The sequence below is a fragment of the Crotalus tigris genome, unplaced genomic scaffold (assembly GCF_016545835.1).
Source record: "Crotalus tigris isolate CLP2741 ecotype Arizona unplaced genomic scaffold, ASM1654583v1 scf7180000020968.1038771, whole genome shotgun sequence".
NCBI classification, from domain to species: domain Eukaryota; kingdom Metazoa; phylum Chordata; class Lepidosauria; order Squamata; family Viperidae; genus Crotalus; species Crotalus tigris.
Window position 1 is genome coordinate 381,911 of NW_024098284.1, and position 22,765 is coordinate 404,675.

Below are 22,765 nucleotides of genomic sequence, written 5' to 3' on the forward strand. Positions count from 1 at the left end.
TTGGCACAAGACCTTCTTACCTTCAGAGCATTGAGGATGGTGGCTCCTTCGAACTTCTCGTTAGGAGTGTGAGGCGAGGTCTTCCCTCTGTAGCCATCACCAGCTAGGAGGATGTTCTGCAGGAGAAGACCAAAGAGGATCAGGGGACTGGAGGCTGAAACATACGAAGAATGGTTGCAGGACCTGGGCATGGCTAGTCTAACGAAGAGAAGGACCAGGGGGGGACATGATAGCAGTCTTTCAATGTTTGAGGGGCTATCACAAAGAAGAGGGGGAGTGTCAATCTCTTTCTCAAAGGGTAGGACAAGACGCAACGGATGGAAACTAACCAATGAGATATGCAACCTAGAACTAAGGAGGAATTTCATGGCAGTCAGAACAATTAACCAGTAGAACAGCTTGCCACCAGAAGTTATGGGTGCTCCATCACTGGATGTCTATGGAGATTCTCCGTCATCCAGGTCCGGGTTGTCCCGAAGGTGCTTTTTCAGGAGGCAACTGGGCTTTCTTGATCTTTCCTTGAAGATGTTTCACTTCTCATCCAAGAGGCTTCTTCACCTCTAGACCGGATGGTAGTAGAGCTGGAAGGGACCTTGGAGGTCTTCTAGTCCAACCCCCTGCTCAAGCAGGAGACCCTCTACCATCTCAGACAAATGACTGTCCAACCTCTTCTTAAAAACCTCCAGGGATGGAGCATTCACAACTTCTGGAGGCAACTTCTGTTCCACTGGTTGATTGTCCTCACTGTCAGGAAGTTTCTCCTTAGTTCCAGGTTGCTTCTCTCTTTGATCAGTTTCAAAATATTGTTTCTTGTCCTGCCAAAGTTGCTTTGGAGAATAAGCTGACCCCCTCTTCTTTGTGGCAGCCCCTTAGACACTGGAACGCTGCTATCGTGTCCCCCCTATTAGACAGAGCTGGTTTCCTTTTCATCTGTGCCAAAACAGTGAGCTCAATAAAGTTTTGCATTAGAGATTGGAAAGTCTCAGCCGTGCGTTCCTTCGTTGGGATCATGAGTCACAACTTGGACACTAATCGTCTGTGTGTGGGGTCATTCTAATGTCCCAGGGAGCGATTATCCCACAAAGCAGGCAAGGACCCCCTGAAGGAAAAGCCCAGACCCTAAAAGCTGACACTGAACAACTGTGGCAAGAAACGTCGTAAAATGGGGCAAAACCCGCTTAAGAACGGTCCTGCTTAGCAACGGAACTTTTGAGCTCAATTGTGAATCCTTGACCTCAGAGTGAGTCCTTGACCTCAGAAGAGCCAAGATTGCTGGCAGTTATAGAAGACAAGGAGCCCCCAGGGCTTTATGGGATACCCAGTTGGTGGCTTCTCCTTCAATGTGACACCTTTGTAGCGCTGCATTTACTGCACCGCATGAGAAAAGCACATCTTCCTTCCCCTGTCCTGACCACTTTCTACAGGGGGACAATGAAGAGCATCCTGGCATATAGCATCCCGGTCTGGTTTGGAGGCATCCCTGCTTCAGACAGGAAGGCAGTGCAAAGAGTGGTGAGGATAGCAGAAAAGATCATTGGAAGTTCCCTCCCTCCCATCCAGGACATAGCACAGAAGCGCTGCTTGAGCAGGGTCCGTGTAAAATTATCTGGGACACGACACGTCCTCTTCATGACCTGTTTTCCTTGTTCCCTTCCAGGAGGAGGGGGGCTTCGTGGTATCCGAAGCAGAACATCCAGACTCAGCCAGAGTTTCATTCCATACAGCATGAACCCTGTGAACTCTCAAGCTTCCTCCTTCCGTTAGATATTCAAGATGGACAATATTTAATATTTATTTGCTACGTATGTGTAGGGGTGTGGGTCTATACATACGTTGTTCATAGTATGTTTTAGGTGTGTGTCATGTATGTGTTTCACTTTGAAAGCAGGCAACTAAATTTCATTTTTGATGTGTGCCATTGTGCCCACAGCATAAAAATGACAATAAAGGTTATCATCTTACCTTATCATCTTATCTTATCTTATCTTATCTTATCTTATCTTATCTTATCTTATCTTATGAGGCCACGGGATTCATGCTCTCAGAGATGAGCCAGGCCAGGGGTAGGCAACCTTGGCTCTTTTATGACTCATGGACTTCAGCTCCCAGAATTCCTGAGCCAGCCTGGGGGAACTATGGCCCCTTCATGACTCGTGGACTTCAACTCCCAGAATTCCTCAGCCAGCATGGGGGAACTATGGCCCCTTCATGACTCGTGGACTTCAACTCCCAGAATTCCTCAGCCAGCGTGAGGGAACCATGGCCCCTTCATGACTTGTGGACTTCAACTCCCAGAATTCCTCAGCCAGCGTGGGGGAACTATGGCCCCTTCATGACTCGTGGACTTCAACTCCCAGAATTCCTGAGCCAGCATGGGGGAACTATGGCCCCTCATGACTCGTGGACTTCAACTCCCAGAATTCCTGAGCCAGCAGGGCGGAACTATGGCCCCTTCATGACTCGTGGACTTCAACTCCCAGAATTCCTCAGCCAGCATGGCTCAGCTTGGAAACCTTTCCCTTTCCCCTCAGCATGGCTGGCTCAGGAATTCTGGGAGTTGAAGTCCACGAGCCATAAAAGAGCCAAGGTTGCCTAGCCCTGAGCCAGGCAAACCTGATGGACTTCAGCTTGTCACCTGCCCAGGGGTGTCCTCTGCTTTGGTACCTACCAACGGGCAGATACTCACGTTGGCGATCTGCTCCAGCTCCTGACACTCGCTGAGCGAGATGACGTTGTCCAGGAGGACTCGCTGGGTCCCGTTCAGCTGCTGGGAATTGTAGACAAACTGCACCTCGTTGAACAGAAGGGGGCCTCCTGGGGAGAGAAGGGAGGGAGGGAGCGAAGGACGGGCCTTCCCTTTTATACTCAGGCTCTTAAAGGGATACAGACCCTGCTGAGCCATCCCCATCATTGCATCATCCCCCTTATCTTGCATTATCATTACATAAGCTGTTTAGCTGTTAAATCCTTACCTTGACACTTGGCCATTTGAAGACTTATGGACTTCAACTCCCAGAATTCCCTAGCCAGCTGGGAAATTCTGGGAGTTGAAGTCCCCAAATCTTAAAGTGACCCTACGTTTGGAGTGCCCTGAACTCGACATGCCCAATTCCTGCCCCCATTCTTGATATGATGGAGTCCCCAGACCCCCTTATGTGCAGGGAGACTTACCTTCCCTCGGCGGGTGCCCCACATGGGACAAATCCTGCTCTGCAGGGGTGTTCCCAAGCTCATTGGCTTGGTAGTCCTGCAGCCTGGAAGGATCCCTGTGGAAGACAAGCCAGGAGCTGCTGGTCAGGTTCCCCACCATAGGCCGAACCCCAAACTTAAGATTCCTGAAGCCCGATTGGATGTCGACTGAACAAGCCCCAAAGTCAATCAATCAATTTGAGACAGAATCATACAGGCGGTCCTCGCTGTACGGCCACCACTGAGCCCAAAATTCACATTGCTAAGCAAGACAGTTGTTAAGTGGGTTTTTTAAAAGAACTCCGAGGCATTGTTTACCTTAAATAATCTTTTATTCGAGAAACAAAGTTTCGGCACTACATAGTTCAGTGGTTCTCAACCTGTGGGTCGGGACCCCATTTGGGGTCGAACGACCATTTCACGGGGGTTGCCAAACAATGCAGTCCGCCATTTTTTTCCCCCTTTTCCTTAGCTGTGCTACTCCCTTTTATTCTATTGGCTTTTGAAAGCCAATAGAATAGACTCTCTTGAATAGAGTCTAATTCTATTGGCTTTCAAAAGCCAATAGGACTTGTCCAGACTGTCTCTGCACTGCTGAGCCCGTCAAAAGTCCCATTCTGCAAATGGTGCTGCACCAGTTGAGTAGTCCTCGACTTATGACCGGTTGAGTAGTCCTTGACTTACGACCGGTTGGGGGTCGCAGCATTAAAAAGGTTGAGAACCACTGACATAGTTGAAGCCAAAAACTGAATTCCCCTCCCCAGTACAAAATAACAAAGCACAATTCCATCCTCCAGTTAACAGTCATAAATCACATTCCCCAATTAGCTTGAAACGCAGACTTCCTCTCCAGTTCTCCAGCCCACCAATTCTTTATCAGCTAGGCATTTTCAGGATCCCCGAATTAAGGGCGTCTGTGGTCAAGAGGGACGCCCCACCACCCCCTTTTACGCCCATCGAAAAAAGGGGAGGGGCTTCCAGGGTGGGGTCACCACCTCCACCCTATCTTTTCTGACTCTCTCTGCAGATACACCCGATGCCAATGTAATTCCCTTTCAAATATTCACAAACTGCATTGAAATTTACACACACACACACACGTTTTTCAGCCTGACATCAGCTTTGCCTTCTTACCTTTGACTGTCCTGCCGAGACCCGGAGGGGCTCCAGTAGTTCTGAAACAAGGAAGGCTGTTTGGTTACGGTGGGTAAGAAGAAAGGAAGAGAAAGAGAGAGAGAGAGAAAGAAAGAAAGAAAGAAAGAAAGAAAGAAAGAAAGAAAGAAAGAAAGAAAGAGAAAGAGGGAGGAAGGGATTTGGAGAAGAAGGAAGCTGAAGTCAAGGAAGGGAGGGAGAGCGGAAGGGAGGGAGGATGGAAGGAAGAAAAGGAGAATTGGAGGAGATGGAGGGAGAGGAAGGAAGGAAGGAAGGAAGGAAAGAATGAAGGAAGGAAGGAAAAGGAGAATTGGAGGAGAGGGAGAAACGGAGAGAGGAAGGAAGGAAGGAAGGAAGGAAGGAAGGAAGGAAGGAAGGAAGGAAGGAAGGAAGGAGAATTGGAGGAGTGAGAGGAAGGGAGAGAGGAAGAAGGAAGCTGAAGTCAAGGGAGGGAGAGAGGAATGGAGGGAGGGAGGATGGAAGGAAGAAAAGGAGAATTGGAGGAGAGGGAGAAAGAGGAAGGAAGGATGGAAGGAAGGAAAGAATTGGAGGAGAGGGAGGAAGGGAGAGAGGAAGGAAGGAAGGAAGGAAGGAAGGAAAGAAAGAATTGGAGGAGAGGGAGGAAGGGAGAGGAAGCAAGAAAGGAAAGAAGGAAAGAAAGAATTGGAGGAGAGGGAAGACAGAAGAGAGGAAGGGAAGAAGGAAGGAAGGAAGGAAGGAGGGAAGGAAGGAAGGAGGGAAGAGAGGGAAGGAGGGAGGGAGGATCTCCCCCCACAATGCACCCACACATCCCTTCCAAACACCTGTCCCAAAACCCTCTCCCATTGCAAAATTCATGCACTGAATTCTAAACCCCGAATTCACCTTTAAAAAAACCTGCAATTGCTACATACACACAACCTGCCACGCTTAAACCATGGGCCACGTTCCCGCAAAGCCCCGGTCTGTATAACCTAGAAAGACAAGCATCTGCTCATGAAGCCAAAAGGCACCCAACCCCGTCCTCGCTGAGCTGACCAGGTTTTTGTGAATTGCACCTTCCCAGTTTCTAAGTTCCCCAGACTTGGGGAACCAAAGTTGACGCGCACCCATCTTTGCTAAGCCTGGATTTAGATGATCTCCAGCACCACCAAGACGGTCCTCAAAGCAGGACCGTGTTTGGCCAGACCTAAGCTAGGATTCTCGGCTCTGCCTGCCCTTGGTGACTATGGTAGCATGTTCTCACCGGTTCCGTGTACAGGAAACCCAGGATGGTGGCTGCGGCCGCTAGCAAATCCGCTTCCAGCTGATGTCTCCGGAGGAACCTCACGGCTTCCTAAAAAAAAAAAAATAAATAAAGGAGAGAGGAGAGAGAGAGAGAGAGAGAGAGAGAGAGAGAGAGAGAGAGAGAGAGAGAGAGAGAGAGAGAGATGGTGAACCTTTTAGAGACCGAGTGCCCAAACTGCAACCCCAAACCCACTTATTTATCACAGAATGCCAACATGGCAATTTAATCTGAATCCTGAGGTTTCAGTTGAGAAAAAAACCCTCATACATTAACATCTTTTGTCTTAAAAGAAAAACAATAACAGCTTTCAACGATACAAACAACTTTTTACCGAAAGGTGAAAGTTTGCATTTGGCATGCTTTGGAACAATTAATGCGATTTTTGCTGTCGTATGCCTGCTGATCATTTGTCTAATCTTGGCTCACACTTTGTAAGTTTGAGAGCAACACATGCAGCACTCCGGTCATCTGTCAATCTTGTTTCTGGTGTCAGATTTGATCTAATTCAAAGCTGAAAACAGCGTGCTCGCTTCGGAGGCTTGTTATGGCTAGGAAGGGGCTTGAAAAATGGCCTTTTTTCTGCAAAAACCTAGCCAAAGAGTGAGCCGCACGTGCCCACAGAGAAGGCTCCGAGTGCCCCCCTCTGGCACGCATGCCATAGGTCTGCCACCACTGGTCTATGCAGATCCTCCATCATTTCAGGAGGCAACTGGACTTCCTTGTTTTTCTTTGAAGACATTTCACTTCTCCTCCCAGAAGCTTCTTCAGCTCTAGACTGGAGGGTGGAGAAGGGAAGGATTTATACTCCTTGCAGACAGCTGGCCCTTTGCAAATATAAATATAAATCCTTCCATTCCTCACTTTCCATGCAAATGGGCGTAGAGCCTTCTTGGGACTACAGAAAGGACGGTGTGGTAGATTGGAGATAGATAGATCACCCATTTGCACCACTCAGGTGACCCTGAGGACACAGGTAAGCCTCCAAGTGGCCTCAAGGACTCTGTAAAAGGAGACAAATGACCAGCGGTCTGCAAAGAGTATAAATCCTTCCGGATGTGACCCAGTCATGAAATGTCTGCAAGACAAATGTCTGAAAGAGCACCAAGGAATCCAGAATCATTTTTTTCCTCCTCCTCCTCCTCCTCCTCCTCCTCCTCCTCCTCCTCTCCACCCACTGCCTGCCTTCTAGCATTGATGATGTTCCCTAGTTGGGTCATGAAATGACTGCAAGAAAACCACCCAGCTCAGAGAGCACCAAGGACCTTACAGTCCTCCTCCTCCTCCTCTCCACCAAGCCCCCTCCCTTCTAGTACTCATGATGTACCCTAGTTGGGTCATGAAACATTTGCAAGAAAACCACCCAGCTCAGAGAGTACCATGGACCCCATGATCCTCCTCCTCCTCTTCTCTGCACACCCCCTCCCTTCTAGCACTGATGATGTACCCTAGTTGGGTCATGAAACATTTGGAAGAAAACCACCCAGCTCAGAGCATCAAGAACCTCAAAGTCCTTTTCTTCTTCTTCCTCTTCCTCTTCCTCTTCCTCTTCCTCTTCTTCTTCTTCTTCTTCTTCTTCTTCTTCTTCTTCTTCTTCTTCCTCTTCTTCTTCCTCCTCCTCCTCCTCCTCCTCTCTGCAAACCCCCCTCCCTTCTAGCACTGATGATGTACCCTAGTTGGGTCATGAAATGTCTGCAGGAAAACCATCAAACCTCAGAGATCACCACAGACCCCACAGTTGGACCCTGAGCTACAATCCTTCTCTTCTATTAGCACCACTTCGATCTGGACCTGCAAAAGGTGGCTTGCTCCTTACTAAGGCCAAGGACCATCGAAGTTACACCCAAGCCTCTTACCTCTCTGGGTTTGATGGCCTCCAGGTCAACAGATCCTTCCAAGAGGCTCCTATAATACTCCTCGTTCTCTAGGACGTCTTCGTCGTCTGGATGGAAGAGGAGATACGTCCTGGTGCACTCCAGGGCTCGGACATAATCACCCTCTGCAAGGAGGAGGGATAACCACAATTCAGGGTTTCTTTTCAATTTGACTACATTCTGGCCAGCCAAGTCACAACAGAAGCAAGGGAGAAATTGCCACAAATTAGACTGACCACAATCTGGATCAGACAGATCAAGGAGAGAAGCAACCTAGAAACTTCCTTAGTGGGATGGGATGGGATGGGATAGAGTAGAGTAGAGTAGAGTAGAGTAGAGTAGAATATAGAATATAGAATAGAATAGAGTAGAGTAGAATAAAGAATATCTATACAGTAGAATATAGAATAGAATAGAGTAGAGTATAGAGAAGAGTAGAGTAGAGTAGAATATAGAATAGAATAGAATAGAATAGAATAGAGTAGAGTAGAATAAAGAATATCTATACAGTAGAATATAGAATAGATTAGATTAGAGTAGAGTAGAGTATAGAGTAGAGTAGAGTAGAGTAGGTAGAATATAGAATATAGAATAGAATAGAGTAGAGTAGAATAAAGAATATCTATACAGTAGAATATAGAATAGAATAGAGTAGAATATAGAGAAGAGTAGAGTAGAGTAGAATATAGAATAGAATAGAATAGAATAGAATAGAATAGAGTAGAGTAGAATAAAGAATATCTATACAGTAGAATATAGAATAGATTAGATTAGAGTAGAGTAGAGTATAGAGTAGAGTAGAGTAGAGTAGGTAGAATATAGAATATAGAATAGAATAGAGTAGAGTAGAATAAAGAATATCTATACAGTAGAATATAGAATAGAATAGAATAGAATAGAGTAGAGTAGAATAGAATAGAATAGAATAGAATAGAATAGAAAATAGAGTAGAATATAGAATAGAGTAGAATGGAATAGAATAGAATAGAAATAAGAATAGAATAGAGTAAGTAGAGTAGAGTAGAACATAGAATAGAATAGAATAGAATAGAGAATTTAGAATAAAATAGTATAGAATAGAAAATAGAATAGAGTAGAATATAGAATAAAGTAGAATATAGAATAGAATAGAATAGAATAGAATAGAGTAGAACAGAGTAGAACAGAGTAGAATAGAATAGAATAGAATAGAATAGAACATAGAATAGAGTAAAATATAGAATATAGAATAGAATAGAAAATAGAATAGAGTAGAATATAGAATAGAATAGAATGGAATAGAATAGAATAGAAATAAGAATAGAATAGAGTAAGTAGAGTAGAGTAGAACATAGAATAGAATAGAATAGAATAGAATAGAGAATTTAGAATAAAATAGTATAGAATAGAAAATAGAATAGAGTAGAATATAGAATAGAGTAGAATATAGAATAGAATAGAATAGAATAGAATAGAATAGAATAGAATAGAATAGAATAGAATAGAAAATATGGAATGGAATAGAATAGAATAGAACATAGAATAGAGTAAAATATAGAATAGAATAGAATAGAAAATAGAATAGAGTAGAATATAGAATAGAGTAGAATGGAATAGAATAGAATAGAAATAAGAATAGAATAGAGTAAGTAGAGTAGAGCAGAACATAGAATAGAATAGAATAGAGAATTTAGAATAAAATAGTATAGAATAGAAAATAGAATAGAGTAGAATATAGAATAGAGTAGAATATAGAATAGAATAGAATAGAATAAGCAATAGGATATAGAATAGAAACAGAAGCAGAAGCAGTCTGGGAAAATTGATGGATGAAAGGTCTTTTGAGGTCTCCTGGTCCTGGAGACTCCATATTACCTCCAGGCTGGGGGTTGCCTGCTTCCAAATCCAACTTCCCAAGGGAAATTCTTGGTTGTCCACTAGGAGAAACACAATATTGGCCTACTGTGGGCTTGGTCTGACCCAGAAGGACTGTTCTTGTGTTTGGAGACCTGTGCACAGTTGAGCTTTTGAATGAAAAATACAACACTGATCTCTGTGCAGCCGTGGAGTCCGAAAGAGCCAGACTTACCTCTGTAGTAGGCAAACTGCAAGAAGTCGTAATGCAAGGGCAGGAAATTGTCGATGGGTGAGAGTCGCCCAGGCCTTGTGGCGAGTTGCCGCACACACTCGTGCTGACACTGCAGGACTTGCATGCAGTGCTCTACCGGGAGACAGGAAGAGAGAGAGAGAGAAAAAGCTTTGCAGCAGAAAAGGCACCAATTCATTTCACTTGACACAACAGAGTTTTTCATAAGACCCCTCCCCAGACAGAATTACAAAATAGCAGAGTTGGAAGGGACCTTGGAGGTCATCTAGTCCAACCCCCTGCCCATGCAGGAGACCTTATTATACCACCCCAATCAAATGGCTGTCCAGTCTCTTCTTAAAAACCTCCAGTGATGGAGCACCCATGACTTCTGGAGGCCACTTCTGTTCCACTGATTAGTTGTTCTCATTATCAGGAAATTTCTCCTTAGTTCCAGGTTGCTTCTCTCCTTGATTAATTTCCATCCGTTGTTTCTTGTCCTGCCTTCAGGTGCTTTGGAGAATAGCTTGACTCCCTCTTCTTTGGGGCAGCCCCTCAAATATTGGAGGATGCTATCATGTCACCCCTCATCCTTCTTTTCACTAGAACATAGTATATAGAATAATAGAGCTGGAAGGTACCTCGGAGGTCATCTAGTCAAGCCCCCTGCTCAGGCAGGAAACCCTACCCCATTTTGGATAAATGGCTGTCCAGTGTCTTTTTAAAAACTTCCAGTGTTGGAGCCTTCACCGCTTCTGGAGGCAGGTTGTTCCACTGGTTAATTGTTCTAACTGTCAGGAAGTTTCTCCTTAGTTGTAGGTTGCTTCTCTCCTTGATGAGTTTCCATCCGTTGCTTCTTGTCCTGCCTTCAGGAGCTTTGGAGAATAGCTTGACTCCCTCTTCTTTGGGGCATCCCCTGAGATACTGGAATACTGCTATCATGTCCCCCTCGTCCTTCTCTTCGTTAAACTGGACATGCCCAATTCCAGCAACTGTTCCTTGTATGTTTTAGCCTCCAGTCCCCTGATCAGCTTTGTTGCTCTTCTCTGCACTCTTTCTAGAGTCTCACCATCTTTTTTACATGGTGGTGACCAAAACTAGGTGCAGGGTTCCAGATGTGGCCTTACAGCTGTGAGACCTCCTTCGATGGGAAAACACAGAACCACATCAGAACAATAATTTAGGAATTCTGTGAGTTTTTAACACGCAGCGTTTGGAAGGATGCTGCTACTGCTGCCGCCATCGTCCTGGAGGCTCAGGGGCTGTTTTGTAGCTGAGTGTGCTATGTCAGCACATTCTGTTGTGTCGAATTACGCAACGCCAGGCATCGGGAACATCCAGTCCCCAAGGAAACGGGGGCCCTGCTTGCTGGTGCAAGCAATCAGACACGCTCGCCTGCCCGCTTGGGAGTCAGAAAGCAGATGAATCAAATCACCCTTGATTGATGACCCAATCGGAGCCAGAATCTCCATTTGTAAGCATAAGGATTGTTCACTGAATCAGACCCAAGTACACACCCTTGTCTATCACAGTGACTAAGTGAACCGCTGCAATTATTCACTAAATCACGGGGTAATAATAATAATAATATTAATAATAATAATAATCATCGCTATTAGTCAATTGCAAAAGGCGGCCTTACTAGGAACTGCTTCCATCCTGCGACAATACATGTAATACCATCAAACATCCACATCTGCCTATCCCAGGTCCTGGGTAAGAACTCGATAGGTAGACAAAATGCCAAATCCAGTCTGACCATCTGGCTGACTGTGCGATGATCAATAATAATAATAATAATAATAATAATAATAATAATAATAATAATAATAATAATAAAGTTGGAAGGGACCTTAGAGGTCATCTAGGGGTGTGAAAACTGCTTTCCCCATTGACATTGCTCGTCGGAAGCTGGCGGAGAAGTTCACTTAGTGCGGTCACATCACACACACACACACACACACACACACACACACACACAGAGGCTGCAACTGTCATGAACACCAGCCAGTGGCACAAGGTCGAGAAACGTCCTCGCCTTACGATCGCAACAGAGCCCAAAATTTTGGCCACTGAGTAAGACTGCGACTAAGCAGGTTTGGCCCCGTTTTACAAATCTTTCCTTGACACAATTGTTTGGGGAGTCACAGCAGTCGTTAAGTAAGTCACGCGGTTGTGATGCGCATCTGGCTCTTCCCCACGGGCTTTGCTTGCTGGAGGGTCGCCAAAGGGGGTCCCGTGATCTGCTGCGGCCGTCGTAAGTACGAGCCAGCTGCCGAGCGTCTGAGTTTTGATCATGTGACCCCGGGGGACACCGCGACGGTCGTAAGTGTGAAAAACAGTCAGGAGTCTTTTTTTTTTCAGGGCCATTGTAACTTCACACGGTCACTAAACGGACTGTCGTAAGTCAAGAACTACCTGTATTGCATTGGGTACACACCAGCTAAGATGCATCCAGCTAAGGTGTATGCCAAGCAGCTTTTGTGAAAACCGTGATCCAACACACAGGCCCCAAATCTCGACTTCTTTTGCAAGGGCAGTTGGGAGGGCAGAAGTGATGGGTCAGGAGAGACCCCCATTTTCCTGAGGAAGACCCCCCCAGGTTTTGGAAGGGCAGGCCAGAGAAGAACAAAACAACAGAGTGGGAACGGACCTCGGAGGTCTTCTAGTCCAGCCCCCTGCTCAAGCAGGAGAACCTAGAGCAGGGGTCTTCAAACTTGGCCCTTTGATGACTTGTGGACTTCAACTCCCAGAATTCCTCAGCCAGGCACGTGTGCCTGGCTGAGGAATTCTGGGAGTTGAAGTCCACAAGTCATCAAGGGGCCAAGTTTGAAGACCCCTGCCCTATACAATTCCAGACAGGTGGCTGTCCAGTCTCTTCTTAAAAACCTCCAGGGTTAATCATAGAGTAATAGAATTAGAAGGCACCTTGGAGGTCATCTAGTCCAACCCCCTGCTCAAGCAGGAGACCCTGTACCATTTCAGACAAATGGCTGTCCAGTCTCTTGTTAAAAACATCCAGTGTTGGAGCCTTCACTGCTTCTGGAGGCAGGTTGTTCCACTGGTTATTTGTTCTCACTGCAGGAAGTTTTTCCTTAGTTCTTGGTTGCTTCTCTCCTTGATTAGTTTCCATCCGTTGCTTCTTGTCCTGCCTTCAGGCACCTTGGAGAATAGCTTGACTCCCTCTTCTTTGAGGCAGCCCCTGAGATACTGGAACACTGCTATCATGTCCCCCCTCGTCCTTCTCTTCATTAAACTGGACATACCCAATTCCTGCAACCGTTCTTCATATATAATAATAATAACAACAACAACAATAATAATAAAGTTGGAAGGGACCTCCAGACCCCTAAGAGAACTGGAGAGAAGCCATCTTGGACCAGAGCTGTGGGGCTTACCTGCAATGGCCTCGTAGAAAGTGGCCTTATAATCCAGGTATTCATATTCCTCAAATCTCTGAGGACCTTCACACAAGATCCGACATTCGGTGTCCGCAACCTCGTAGTCCTCCAGGGCCTGTTCTAGGAATTCAACGGCCAAATCATATTCCTCTTGATCGTAATGCCGGATTCCAGACAGATAGTTCTCCTGGAAGAGACAAGAAGACATTAGGCTGGGGAGGAAACGTCTGCCTGAGTACCTTCACTGAGTAGTGGGTGGGCTTGATGACCTCAAGGAGACCTTCCAAGGTGGGGATTCTATGCAGATGTGGGAAGGAACACCATAGTTGTACAGGTAGTCCTTGACTTAACACCACAGCTGGGAACCGGAATTTTATTCTTTGACAAAGTGACCCATTAGCGGACCAGCAAAATATTTAGACTTCGACAAGGCCTGCAACAAAGTAGACCACAATCTACTTCTTGGTAAGCTAGAAAAACTGTGGGATAGACAGCAACACCACCAGATGGATCTGTAGCTGGCTGGCAAACCATACCCAAGTCCTCAATGGTATCACATCCACATGGAGAGAAGTAAGCAGTGGGGTACCACAAGGGTCCGTCTTAGGCCCAGTAAACTCTTCAATCTCTTCATCAATGACTTAGATGAGGGAATTGAAGGGGAACTCAACAAATTTGCAGATGACACCAAACTGGCAGCAGTAGCCAACACCCCAGAACACAAGTTCAGGATCCAAAAAGGTCTTGACAGACTTGAACAATGGGCCCTATCCAACAAAATGAGTTTCAGTGTGGAGAAAAGCAAAGTTTTACACCTAGGCAGGAAAAAAAATCAAAGGTTTAAGTACAGATTAGGCGAGACCTGGCTTAAAAACTATAACTGTGAGAGGGCCTTGGAGTCCTGGTGGACGATCACTTGACCCTGAGCAGCCGTGTGCAGCAGCAGCCCAAAAAGCTGATACAGCCAAAACAGCTGGCTGAAAAAGTCACAAATGGGGATCATGTGACCCTCCCAGGATGCTGCAACTATTGTAAAGGCATTTTGGTTGCCAAGTGCCTGAGTTTGGATCGTGTAACCATGGGGATGCTGTGATGGTCATAAGTGTGAGGATCATTCTTTCCTCTCCGAATACAGCTTCCTTCCTTCTTTCCTTCCTTCCTCCCTCCCTTCTTCCTTCCTTCTTCCCTCTTTTCCTTCCTTCCTCCCTCCTTCTCTTTTTTCCTTCCTCCCTCCCTCCCTCCCTGTCCTTCCTCTCTCCCTCCCTCCTTCCTTCTCTCTTCCCTCTTTTCCTTCCTCTCTCCCTCCCTCCCTCCCTCCTTCCCTTTCCTTCCTTCCTTCCTTCCTTCCTTCCTTCCTTCTTTCCTTCCTCCATTCCTCCCTTCTTCCTTCCTCCCTCCCTGTTCTTCCTCTCTCCCTCCCTCCTTCCTTCTCTCTTCCCTCTTTTCCTTCCTCCCTCCTTCCCTTCTTTCCTTTCTTTCTTCCTTCCTTCTTTCCTTCCTCCATCCCTCCTTCTTTCTCTCTTCCCTCTTTTCCTTCCTTCCTCCCTCCCCCCCTCCCTCCTTCACACAGACTCCCCCCCTTTACCAGGTGTGGCTGAGCCTCTCGGTCCACCACGACCGCCTTCCCGGAGAGGCTCCTGTAATTGTCCAGGTCTTGCTGGACCTCCATGTGTTCTGGGTTGGCCGCAAAGAAGGTGTGGGCAGCATCGGCCGCCTTGTCCAACTCATTCAGCTGGGAGAGAGGAAGGAAAGAAAGGGAAAGAGGGGGCGGTTACTTAAATACCCATCATCATTTTTTCTAAATCATCATAAAACAGCCCAAAAGGCCACAAAGGAGTTCAGGAAGGAGAAAACAGAGACCTGCAAGAGGAGAAGCTAAATTAATCAAGGAGAGAAAAAAACCTGGAACTAAGGAGAAACTTCCTGACAGTGAGAACAATTGACCAGTGGAACTACCTGCCTCCAGAAGCAGTGAAAGCTCCAACACTGGAAGTTTTCAAGAAGAGACTGGACAGCCATTTGTCTGAAAGGATCTAGGGCAGGGGTAGGCAATCTTGGCTCTTTTAGGACTCGTGGACTTCAACTCCCAAAATTCCTCAGCCAGCATGGGGGAACTGTGGCCCCCTCATGACTCGTGAACTTCAACTCCCAGAATTCCTCAGCCAGCATGGCTCAGCTTGGAAACCTCTCCCTTTCCCCTCAGCATGGCTGGCTGAGGAATTCTGGGAGCTGAAGTCCACCAGTTATGAAGGACAGTGAGGACAATTAACCAGTGGAACAACCTGCCTCCAGAAGCGGTGAATGCTCCAACACTGGAAGTTTTTAAGAAGAGACTGGACAGCCATTTGTCTGAAATGGTATACGGTTTACTGCCTGAGCAGGGGGTGGGACTCGATGACCTCCAAGGTCCCTTCCAACTTTACTATTATTATTATTGTTGTTGTTGTTGTTGTTGTTATTATTTGGGGCTCTCAAGGAAGAGAAGAGGGTCCAACCTTTTGCTGCAAGCACATCATGAGTTTCGGCACTCAGTTGAGTAAATAAACATCACAAGATGGATGTTCACACAAGCACACAAGGATAATATTGTCCGGGAAGAGGTCCCAAAGGTGCTTTTCCAAGAATCAAAACATCTTCAAAGAAAAAACAAGAAAGGCCAGTGGCCTTTTGAAAAAGCACCTTTGGGACAGCAAATGACCCGGACGACTGAACATCTCCAGAGACAGTCAGAGAGGATCGTGTTTGGACCAAACCAGCTTTTTCGGCTCTCTACATCCGTCCTTCAAATGCGCTGGGCTTTTTAGCCAGGTTTTGGGAAGGCTGGAGTAAAAAGGGACAGAGAGGATCCTGTAACACGTGCCTGTCACAGCTCAAGTCAAAGAAAAAAGCGCAGGGTTTTCCTGAAACGGTCCTGGGCTGCAAGATCAGGGCAAGTGTTAGTGCCCCTCAAATGTCACACTTGGAATCTTGCATCCATTTTGGGTCACCACAATGTAAAAAAGATGTTGAGGCTCTAGAAAGAGTGCAGAGAAGAGCAACAAAGAGGATCAGGGGACTGGAGGCTAAAACATATAAGGAACAGTGGCTGGAATTGGGCATGTCTGGTTTAATGAAGAGAAGGACGAGGGGGGACACGATAGCAGGGTTCCAGTATCTCAGGGGCTGCCTCAAAGAAGAGGGAGTCAAGCTATTCTCCAAAGCGCCTGAAGGCAGGACAAGAAGCAACGGATGGAAACTCATCAAGGAGAAAAGCAACCTAGAACAGTGGTTCTCAACTTTTCTAATGCCGTGACCCCATAATACGGTTCCCCATGTTGTGGTGACCCCCAACCACTTATACATCACCGGGTGCCAGGGGCGTGGCCAAAGAAAAGGGGGAAAAAATGGCGGACAGCCTTGTTTGGCGACCCCCCGTGAAATGGTCGTTTGACCCCCAAATGGGGTCCCGACCCACAGGTTGAGAACCACTGACCTAGAACTAAGGAGAAACTTCCTAACAGTGAGGACAATTAATCCGTGAAGCCTCCAGGAGTTGTGAATGCTCCAACACTGGATGTTTTCGAAAAGAGATTGAACAAGAGTATATAGAGTTTCCTGCCTGGACCAGAAGACCTCCACAGTCTGTCCAACTCTGTTATGCTGTTAAATAGTAAAACATATTTACTCAAAAGGTTTCTACCCAACCATCCCAAGATTTATCCAGCATCTGTTTTCGTGGTTTGCATCTTTGAAGGACTTCCAAAAGCCAGCCCCCCCCCCCCCCATAAAGAAGCTGTCCCAGCAACTTCCTTCAAAGAAGAGATGGCAAAACATTATTACATAAAGGTTTCAAGGCTCCACAGAGAATTGCTCAGCAATTGGGCTGCCTGGAAGCCAAATGCTTTATCTGCTAAATTAATCAGACCCGTCTTTGGATCCATTCCCTGCATTCATCTAGAAGTGTTTCCCAACAGTAGCGGTTTCAAGATGGATGGACTTCAAAAAGAGAAGAAGGAGAAGAGGGGAGGGGTGAAGGTAGCAATAGTGGTGAAGGAGGAGGAAGAGAAGATGTAGTAGTGGTGGTGGTGGAGGAAGAGGAGGAGGAGGAGGAGGAGGAGGAGAAAAGTAAGGAGAAATGATGATGGTGGTGGAAGAGGAGAAGTAGAGATGGTGGGGCTGAAGAAAGAGGAGAGGGAGAACAAGAGGAAGTGGAGGTAGCGATGGAGGTGGTGGTAGTGGTGATGGAGGAGGAGGAGGAGGGATTGTGGTGATGAAGAAAGAGGAGATGGAGAAGAGGAGGCAGAGGTAGCAATGGTAGTGAAAAAGAGAAGGAGGAGAAGGAGAAATGGTGGCTGTCTGGTAGTGGAGGAGGAAATGGAGAAGGAGGAGAAGAGGGAGGAGGAGAAGGAAGAAAGAGGAGGAGGAGGAGAAGGAGAAGGAAGAAAAAGGAGAAGGAAGAAGAAGGAGACAGAAGAAGAAGAGAAGAAGTAATAGTAGTGGTGGTGGAGGAGGAGGATAAAAAGAGTAAGGAGAAATGGTGGTGGTGATGGAAGAGGAGAAGTAGGGATGGTGGGGTTGAAGAAAGCGGAGAGGGAGAACAAGAGGAGGTAGACGTAGTGGTGGTGGTGGTGGTGGAGGAGGAGGAGGAGGAGGAAGAGGAGAGTAAGGAGAAATGATGATGGTGTTGGAAGAGGAGAAGTAGGGATGGTGGGGCTGAAGAAAGAGGAGAGGGAGAACAAGAGGAGGTGGACGTAGCAATGGAAGTGGGGATAGTGTTGATGGAGGAGGAGGAGGAGGGATTGTGGTGATGAAGAAAGAGGAGATGGAGAAGAGGAGGCAGAGACAGCAACGGTAGTGAAGAAGGAGATGGAGAAGATGTGCTGGGGAGGGTGGTAGAGAAAAAAAGAAGGAGAAACGGTGGTCGTGTGGTAGTGAAGGAGGAGAAGGAGAAGGAGGAGAAGAGGGAGGAGGAGGAGAAGGAAGAAAGAGGAGAAGGAGAAGGAAGAAAAAGGAGGAGGAGAAGGAAGGAGGAGGAGGAGAATACGGCCTCCTGCATGTCCTGGAATGTACAAGGTGGGGCAGGGCTTGGCGTGGGGCACGGTTTCCTCCCCTGCCAGTCCTTGCCGGGACCTGCCTCCTTGGCACAACCTGGGCAGGGAGGCTGTGCCCTTGAAGGAGACAAGTCTGCAGCTGGAACGCTCCAGGCCATCTTCACGGTTGCCCTGCCAAGCCTCTGCAGGAAAGATGGAGGCTGCTGAAGGGAAGGAGATATTTATTCTACCCCCTCCTCCTCCTCCTCCTCCTCCTCCTCCTCCTCCTCCTCCCCTCCCTCCTTCTGGATGAAGGGAATCAAACTGGCAACCCCAGAGAAATTAGGGAGTCCAGGCCATGGTTTTCCCAGCTGCAATGTATGGCTGTGAAAGCTGGACCATAAGAAAGGCTGAGCACCAAAGAATGGAGGCCTTTGAACTCTGGGGCTGGAGAAGACTCCTGCGAGTCCCCTGGACTGCAAGGCGATCCAACCGGTCAGTCCTAGAGGAGATCAACCCCGACTGCTCTTGAGAAGGCCAGATCCTGAAGTGGAAACTCAAGTCCTTTGGCCACCTAATGAGAAGGAAGGACTCCCTGGAGAAGACCCTCATGCTGGGAAAGATGGAGGGCAAGAGAAGAATGGGATGACAGAGAATGAGATAGCTGGATGGAGTCCCTGAAGCAGGAGGTGTGAACTTAAATGGACTCCAGAAGATGGTAGAGGACAGGAAGACCTGGAGGAACATTGTCCATGGGGTCGCGATGGGTCGGACGCAAATTAACAACAACAACAAATTTGGGGGAGACACTTGGTTGACCCTATAAGGAAGCGGAGAAGAGGGGGACCCCCAAATCGATTTACAACACATTGCATCAGCCAAGACCCATTGGGGTGCTTCCCCCAAACTCTCACCCCACCCCTGTTGATCCTGCTGCCTAGGGGTGAAGCCTCAACATCCCAAATAATGGTGCTGAGAATGCGATGGGCCAGGTTCGGGGTGAAGCAGCCTTTTAAACTCAAGACTTTGCGGGTTAGGGTTAGGCTTCCCCAAACAGCTGCTCCTCTGTGACACAGGGCAGTGTTTCCCAAACTTGACAATTTTAAGGCATGAGGACTTCAACTCCCAGAATTCCACAGCCAGCGTTGCTGGCTGTGGAATTCTGGGAGTTGAAGTCCTCATGCCTTAAAATTGTCAAGTTTGGGAAACACTGACATAGGGGGACATGGTTGTAAATCAGAGTTTTTAAGACGGTGGACTTCTCAGTCACTTTAAGACGGATGGACTTCAACTTCCTTCAACTGACTTAATCAGAACAGATGAAAGGCCTAGGGGTTGGATTCACATAATGTGCCCGCAGGAATTGTGTGAATTTGGGTTAGGAGTGCAAACCTTCCATATTGGTTTATATTCTAGACCAGTGTTTCCCAACCATGGCAGCTTGAAGATGGATGGATGTCAACTCCCAGAATTCCACAGCCAGCCAAGCTGGCTGGGGAATTCTGGGAATTGAAGTCCACATGTCTTAAAGCAGGCTGGCTGGAGAATTCTGGGAGTGGGATTCCACCTTAAAGCAGGCTGGCTGGAGAATAGTGGGATTCCACCCGTCTTAAAGCATGCTGGCTGGGGGATTCTGGGAGTTGAAGTCCATGTCTTAAAGCATGCTGGCTGGGGGATTCTGGAAGTCCCCCCATCTTAAAGCAGGCAGGCTGGGGAATTCTGGCAGTGGAAGTCCCCCCATCTTAAAGCATGCTGGCTGGGGGATTCTGGGAGTGGAAGTCCCCCCATCTTAAAGCAGGCTGGCTGGAGAATTCTGGGAGTGGAACTCCACCCGTCTTAAAGCATGCTGGCTGGGGGATTCTGGGAGTTGAAGTCCATGTCTTAAAGCATGCTGGCTGGGGGATTCTGGAAGTCCCCCCATCTTAAAGCAGGCAGGCTGGGGAATTCTGGCAGTGGAAGTCCCCCCATCTTAAAGCAGGCTGGCTGGGGGATCCTGGGAGTTGAAGTCCACATGTCTTAAAGCATGCTGACTGGCGGATTCTGGGAGTGGAAATCCCCCATCTTAAAGCAGGCAGGCTGGGGAATTCTGGGAGTTGAAGTCCACCCATCTTAAAGCAGGCTGGCTGGGGAATTCTGGCAGTGGAAGTCCCCCCATCTTAAAGCAGGCTGGCTGGGGGATCCTGGGAGTTGAAGTCCACATGTCTTAAAGCATGCTGACTGGCGGATTCTGGGAGTGGAAATCCCCCATCTTAAAGCAGGCAGGCTGGGGAATTCTGGGAGTTGAAGTCCACCCATCTTAAAGCAGGCTGGCTGGGGAATTCTGGGAGCTGAAGTCCATTCTTGAAGACAAGGAGTTGGCTGCATATCTTGAGCTTCTCCTCCTGACCCAGCGCAACGTACAAGTCCTCTTATGCCCTTACACCACCTCATTGTTTTTTCTTCCAGAGGAAACAGATCTGAAATGTTAAACCCACTGAGGAAGGAAATATAGAAATGAAAACTTTCGGGGATCTGGTTAATCCATCAGGCCTTAGCCTTAACCTTCTCCCTGCCCCCCAACTCTTAAGGACAGGAAGCTCTCCTGCTTCCAAAGTGGTCTGACTCATCCCATTCCCTGGCTCATCCCAAGTTTGGGTTTAGCTACCACAGATGGCCCTGTGCCAGCAGGAGACGGTTACATTAGGACAATTCTCAAACCCTCCGCTATTCATTATTCCATCTGGTTAGGAAAACGAGAGAGGAGAAAGGGTGGGAGTGTAAAAAAAAAACAGTGTTTGCTGAGAAGGTTTAACTCAACATCTGGGGAGATTGTAGGTCCCTTGGTGGCCTTTTCAGTTCCGCTACCAAGATGGAGACAGAAAGTCATCCATGCTTTCTCCTCCCCGTTCAATCAACGCCCCACCAGCGTGGTATCAAATGCAAGACTCCAAAACCTATAATCAGGGCTCCCTGCTGTAAACCACGGCATTTCAACCAGTGGTACGGGTACCACCTGTGGTCCATTGGCACCTGGCAGGGGGTACGCGACCATCCTAGAAAAGGGGTAGCGGGGGAGGGGAATGAACTGAACCGGGGGTAGCACCGCACAAGCCTGAGCGAGAGACGGCTGGAGCTGCAGGGCTGTCAGGGCTCAGCAGAAGCGCCAGGATCAGCACCAGGATCCAGCTGGAACTCAGCACTGATCCTGGCACTTCCGCTGAGCCCAGAAGAAGCGCCGATCAGCTGGAATGTTGCAGCCTCTCCAGGGTCTTGTGATTTACATTCAGATGCTTGGCAACTCATTCATATTTATGACGGTCACAGTGTCCCAGGGTCATGGGAAGTGACCAAAACCTGCTGCAACCACCCAGCAGACGGAGGGGGGGAATAAAAACCAAACACCCCCCACCCCACCCCTGCTGCCAATCGTCAACAGAAATGCTCACAAGAATGAAAACCTTGGACAGGAGGAAGAGCGTGGGCGGGCGGGCAGGCAGGTGTCTTGCTCGGCTATGGCTTGGGGGGGCACTTTTTCCAGTGCCATTGTAACTTCAAACAGTCACTAAGCGAACTGTTGTAAATCAAGGATTACCTGTACTTCATCTCTTTTTTCCTGTTTTTTTTTTTTTTTTTTTGGTCATCGAGTTTTTGACACCTTGCTAAGCGACTGGTGGTACTTGAATATTGCCATATCCTAAAAGTGGGACAATGGGTGAAAAGGTTGAAAAGCCCTGCTGTAAACAATCACTGATAGAAGCGGATAGATGTAACTCAGGGTTGAATGTTGGGGTCCTGGGTACTCTCTGAGTTGGGTGGCTTTCTTGCAGACGTTTCATGACCCAACTAGGTAACACCAACAGTGCTAGAAAGGAGGAGGAGGAGGAGGAGGAGGAGAACTGTGGGGTCCCTGTTGCTCTCTGAACTGGGTGGTTTTCTTGCAAACGTTTCATGACCAAACTAGGTAACATCATCAGTGCTAGAATGGAGGAGGAAGAGGAGGGGGGGGAATGAAGTGATGCACTCACTGTGATTCATTGACACATTTCAGGAAACGAGGGGAAAACCAGAGTCACACATATGCATACGTAATAGATGACACAAATATGAAGTAAAGCTCAAGTTATTTCCCTACAGTTCCACCGTTGCTATCTTCAAAGAAGAGTTGTGGCTTAATTAAAAAGGAACGTGTTCACCCACGTCCCCATAGCAGATTTGAGGAAGCGCTTGAGAACGGAGGACTTGAAGGGTGCCCCATCCAAGCACACATTTCTTCTAGGCTTCTGTCTTGCTAACCTGCTCACACTCAACCCACACGTTGTGCTCCTCACACTGGTCATGAGAATGTCCATCATTACATCAGGAATTGGGGCAGGATAAAATTTCAGATCCTTTAGGGCAGGGGTCTTCAATTTTGGCCCTTTTATGCCTTGTGGACTTCAACTCCCAGAATTCTCCGGCATTAGTTTACTCTCTTGTAATCCCTTCCTCTGCAATCTCTCCGCTTTAGTAGGAGGAAAAAAAACAACAACCCAGGCATGGCTGGCTGAGGAATTCTGGGAGTTGAAGTCCACAAGTCATAAAAGGGCCAAGTTTGAAGAGCCCTGCTTTACGGCTTAGGCCCTCTCTAAAACTGTGTGTGTTACAAGTCTAGACCCAAGCAAAATGCAAAAAAACACATGTAGCTGTGCTGCGGGGTGTACGTACAACAAGTCCTCAACCTACGACCGTAACTTGAGATCCCAATTTCCATGGCTAAGCAAGTCAGTTGTTCAATGGGTTTTGCCCCATTTGAGAACTGTCCTTAAGCGAATCACTGCAGTTGTTAAGTTAGC

The 22,765-nt window shown here is 47.4% G+C and overlaps 1 protein-coding gene across 2 annotated transcripts in view; it reads right to left on the reverse strand.

Annotated features, from left to right (window-relative positions):
- P3H2 (prolyl 3-hydroxylase 2) overlaps positions 1 to 22,765 on the reverse strand; it is a 72,323-nt gene that overhangs the window by 10,048 nt on the left and 39,510 nt on the right. The window contains exons 1-10 of one of the 2 annotated variants that reach the window (XM_039369103.1): positions 16,765 to 16,895; positions 14,531 to 14,677; positions 12,943 to 13,132; positions 9,548 to 9,679; positions 7,462 to 7,604; positions 5,567 to 5,656; positions 4,324 to 4,364; positions 3,172 to 3,266; positions 2,687 to 2,814; positions 21 to 116 (exon numbers count right to left, since the gene is read on the reverse strand). In XM_039369103.1, the coding sequence (XP_039225037.1) occupies positions 21 to 116; positions 2,687 to 2,814; positions 3,172 to 3,266; positions 4,324 to 4,364; positions 5,567 to 5,656; positions 7,462 to 7,604; positions 9,548 to 9,679; positions 12,943 to 13,132; positions 14,531 to 14,614 (999 nt within the window). In that variant the 5' untranslated portion in view covers positions 14,615 to 14,677; positions 16,765 to 16,895. Of the gene's footprint in view, positions 1 to 20; positions 117 to 2,686; positions 2,815 to 3,171; positions 3,267 to 4,323; positions 4,365 to 5,566; positions 5,657 to 7,461; positions 7,605 to 9,547; positions 9,680 to 12,942; positions 13,133 to 14,530; positions 14,678 to 16,764; positions 16,896 to 22,765 lie in introns of those variants that run through there. The other variant, XM_039369102.1, reaches the window with a different exon arrangement.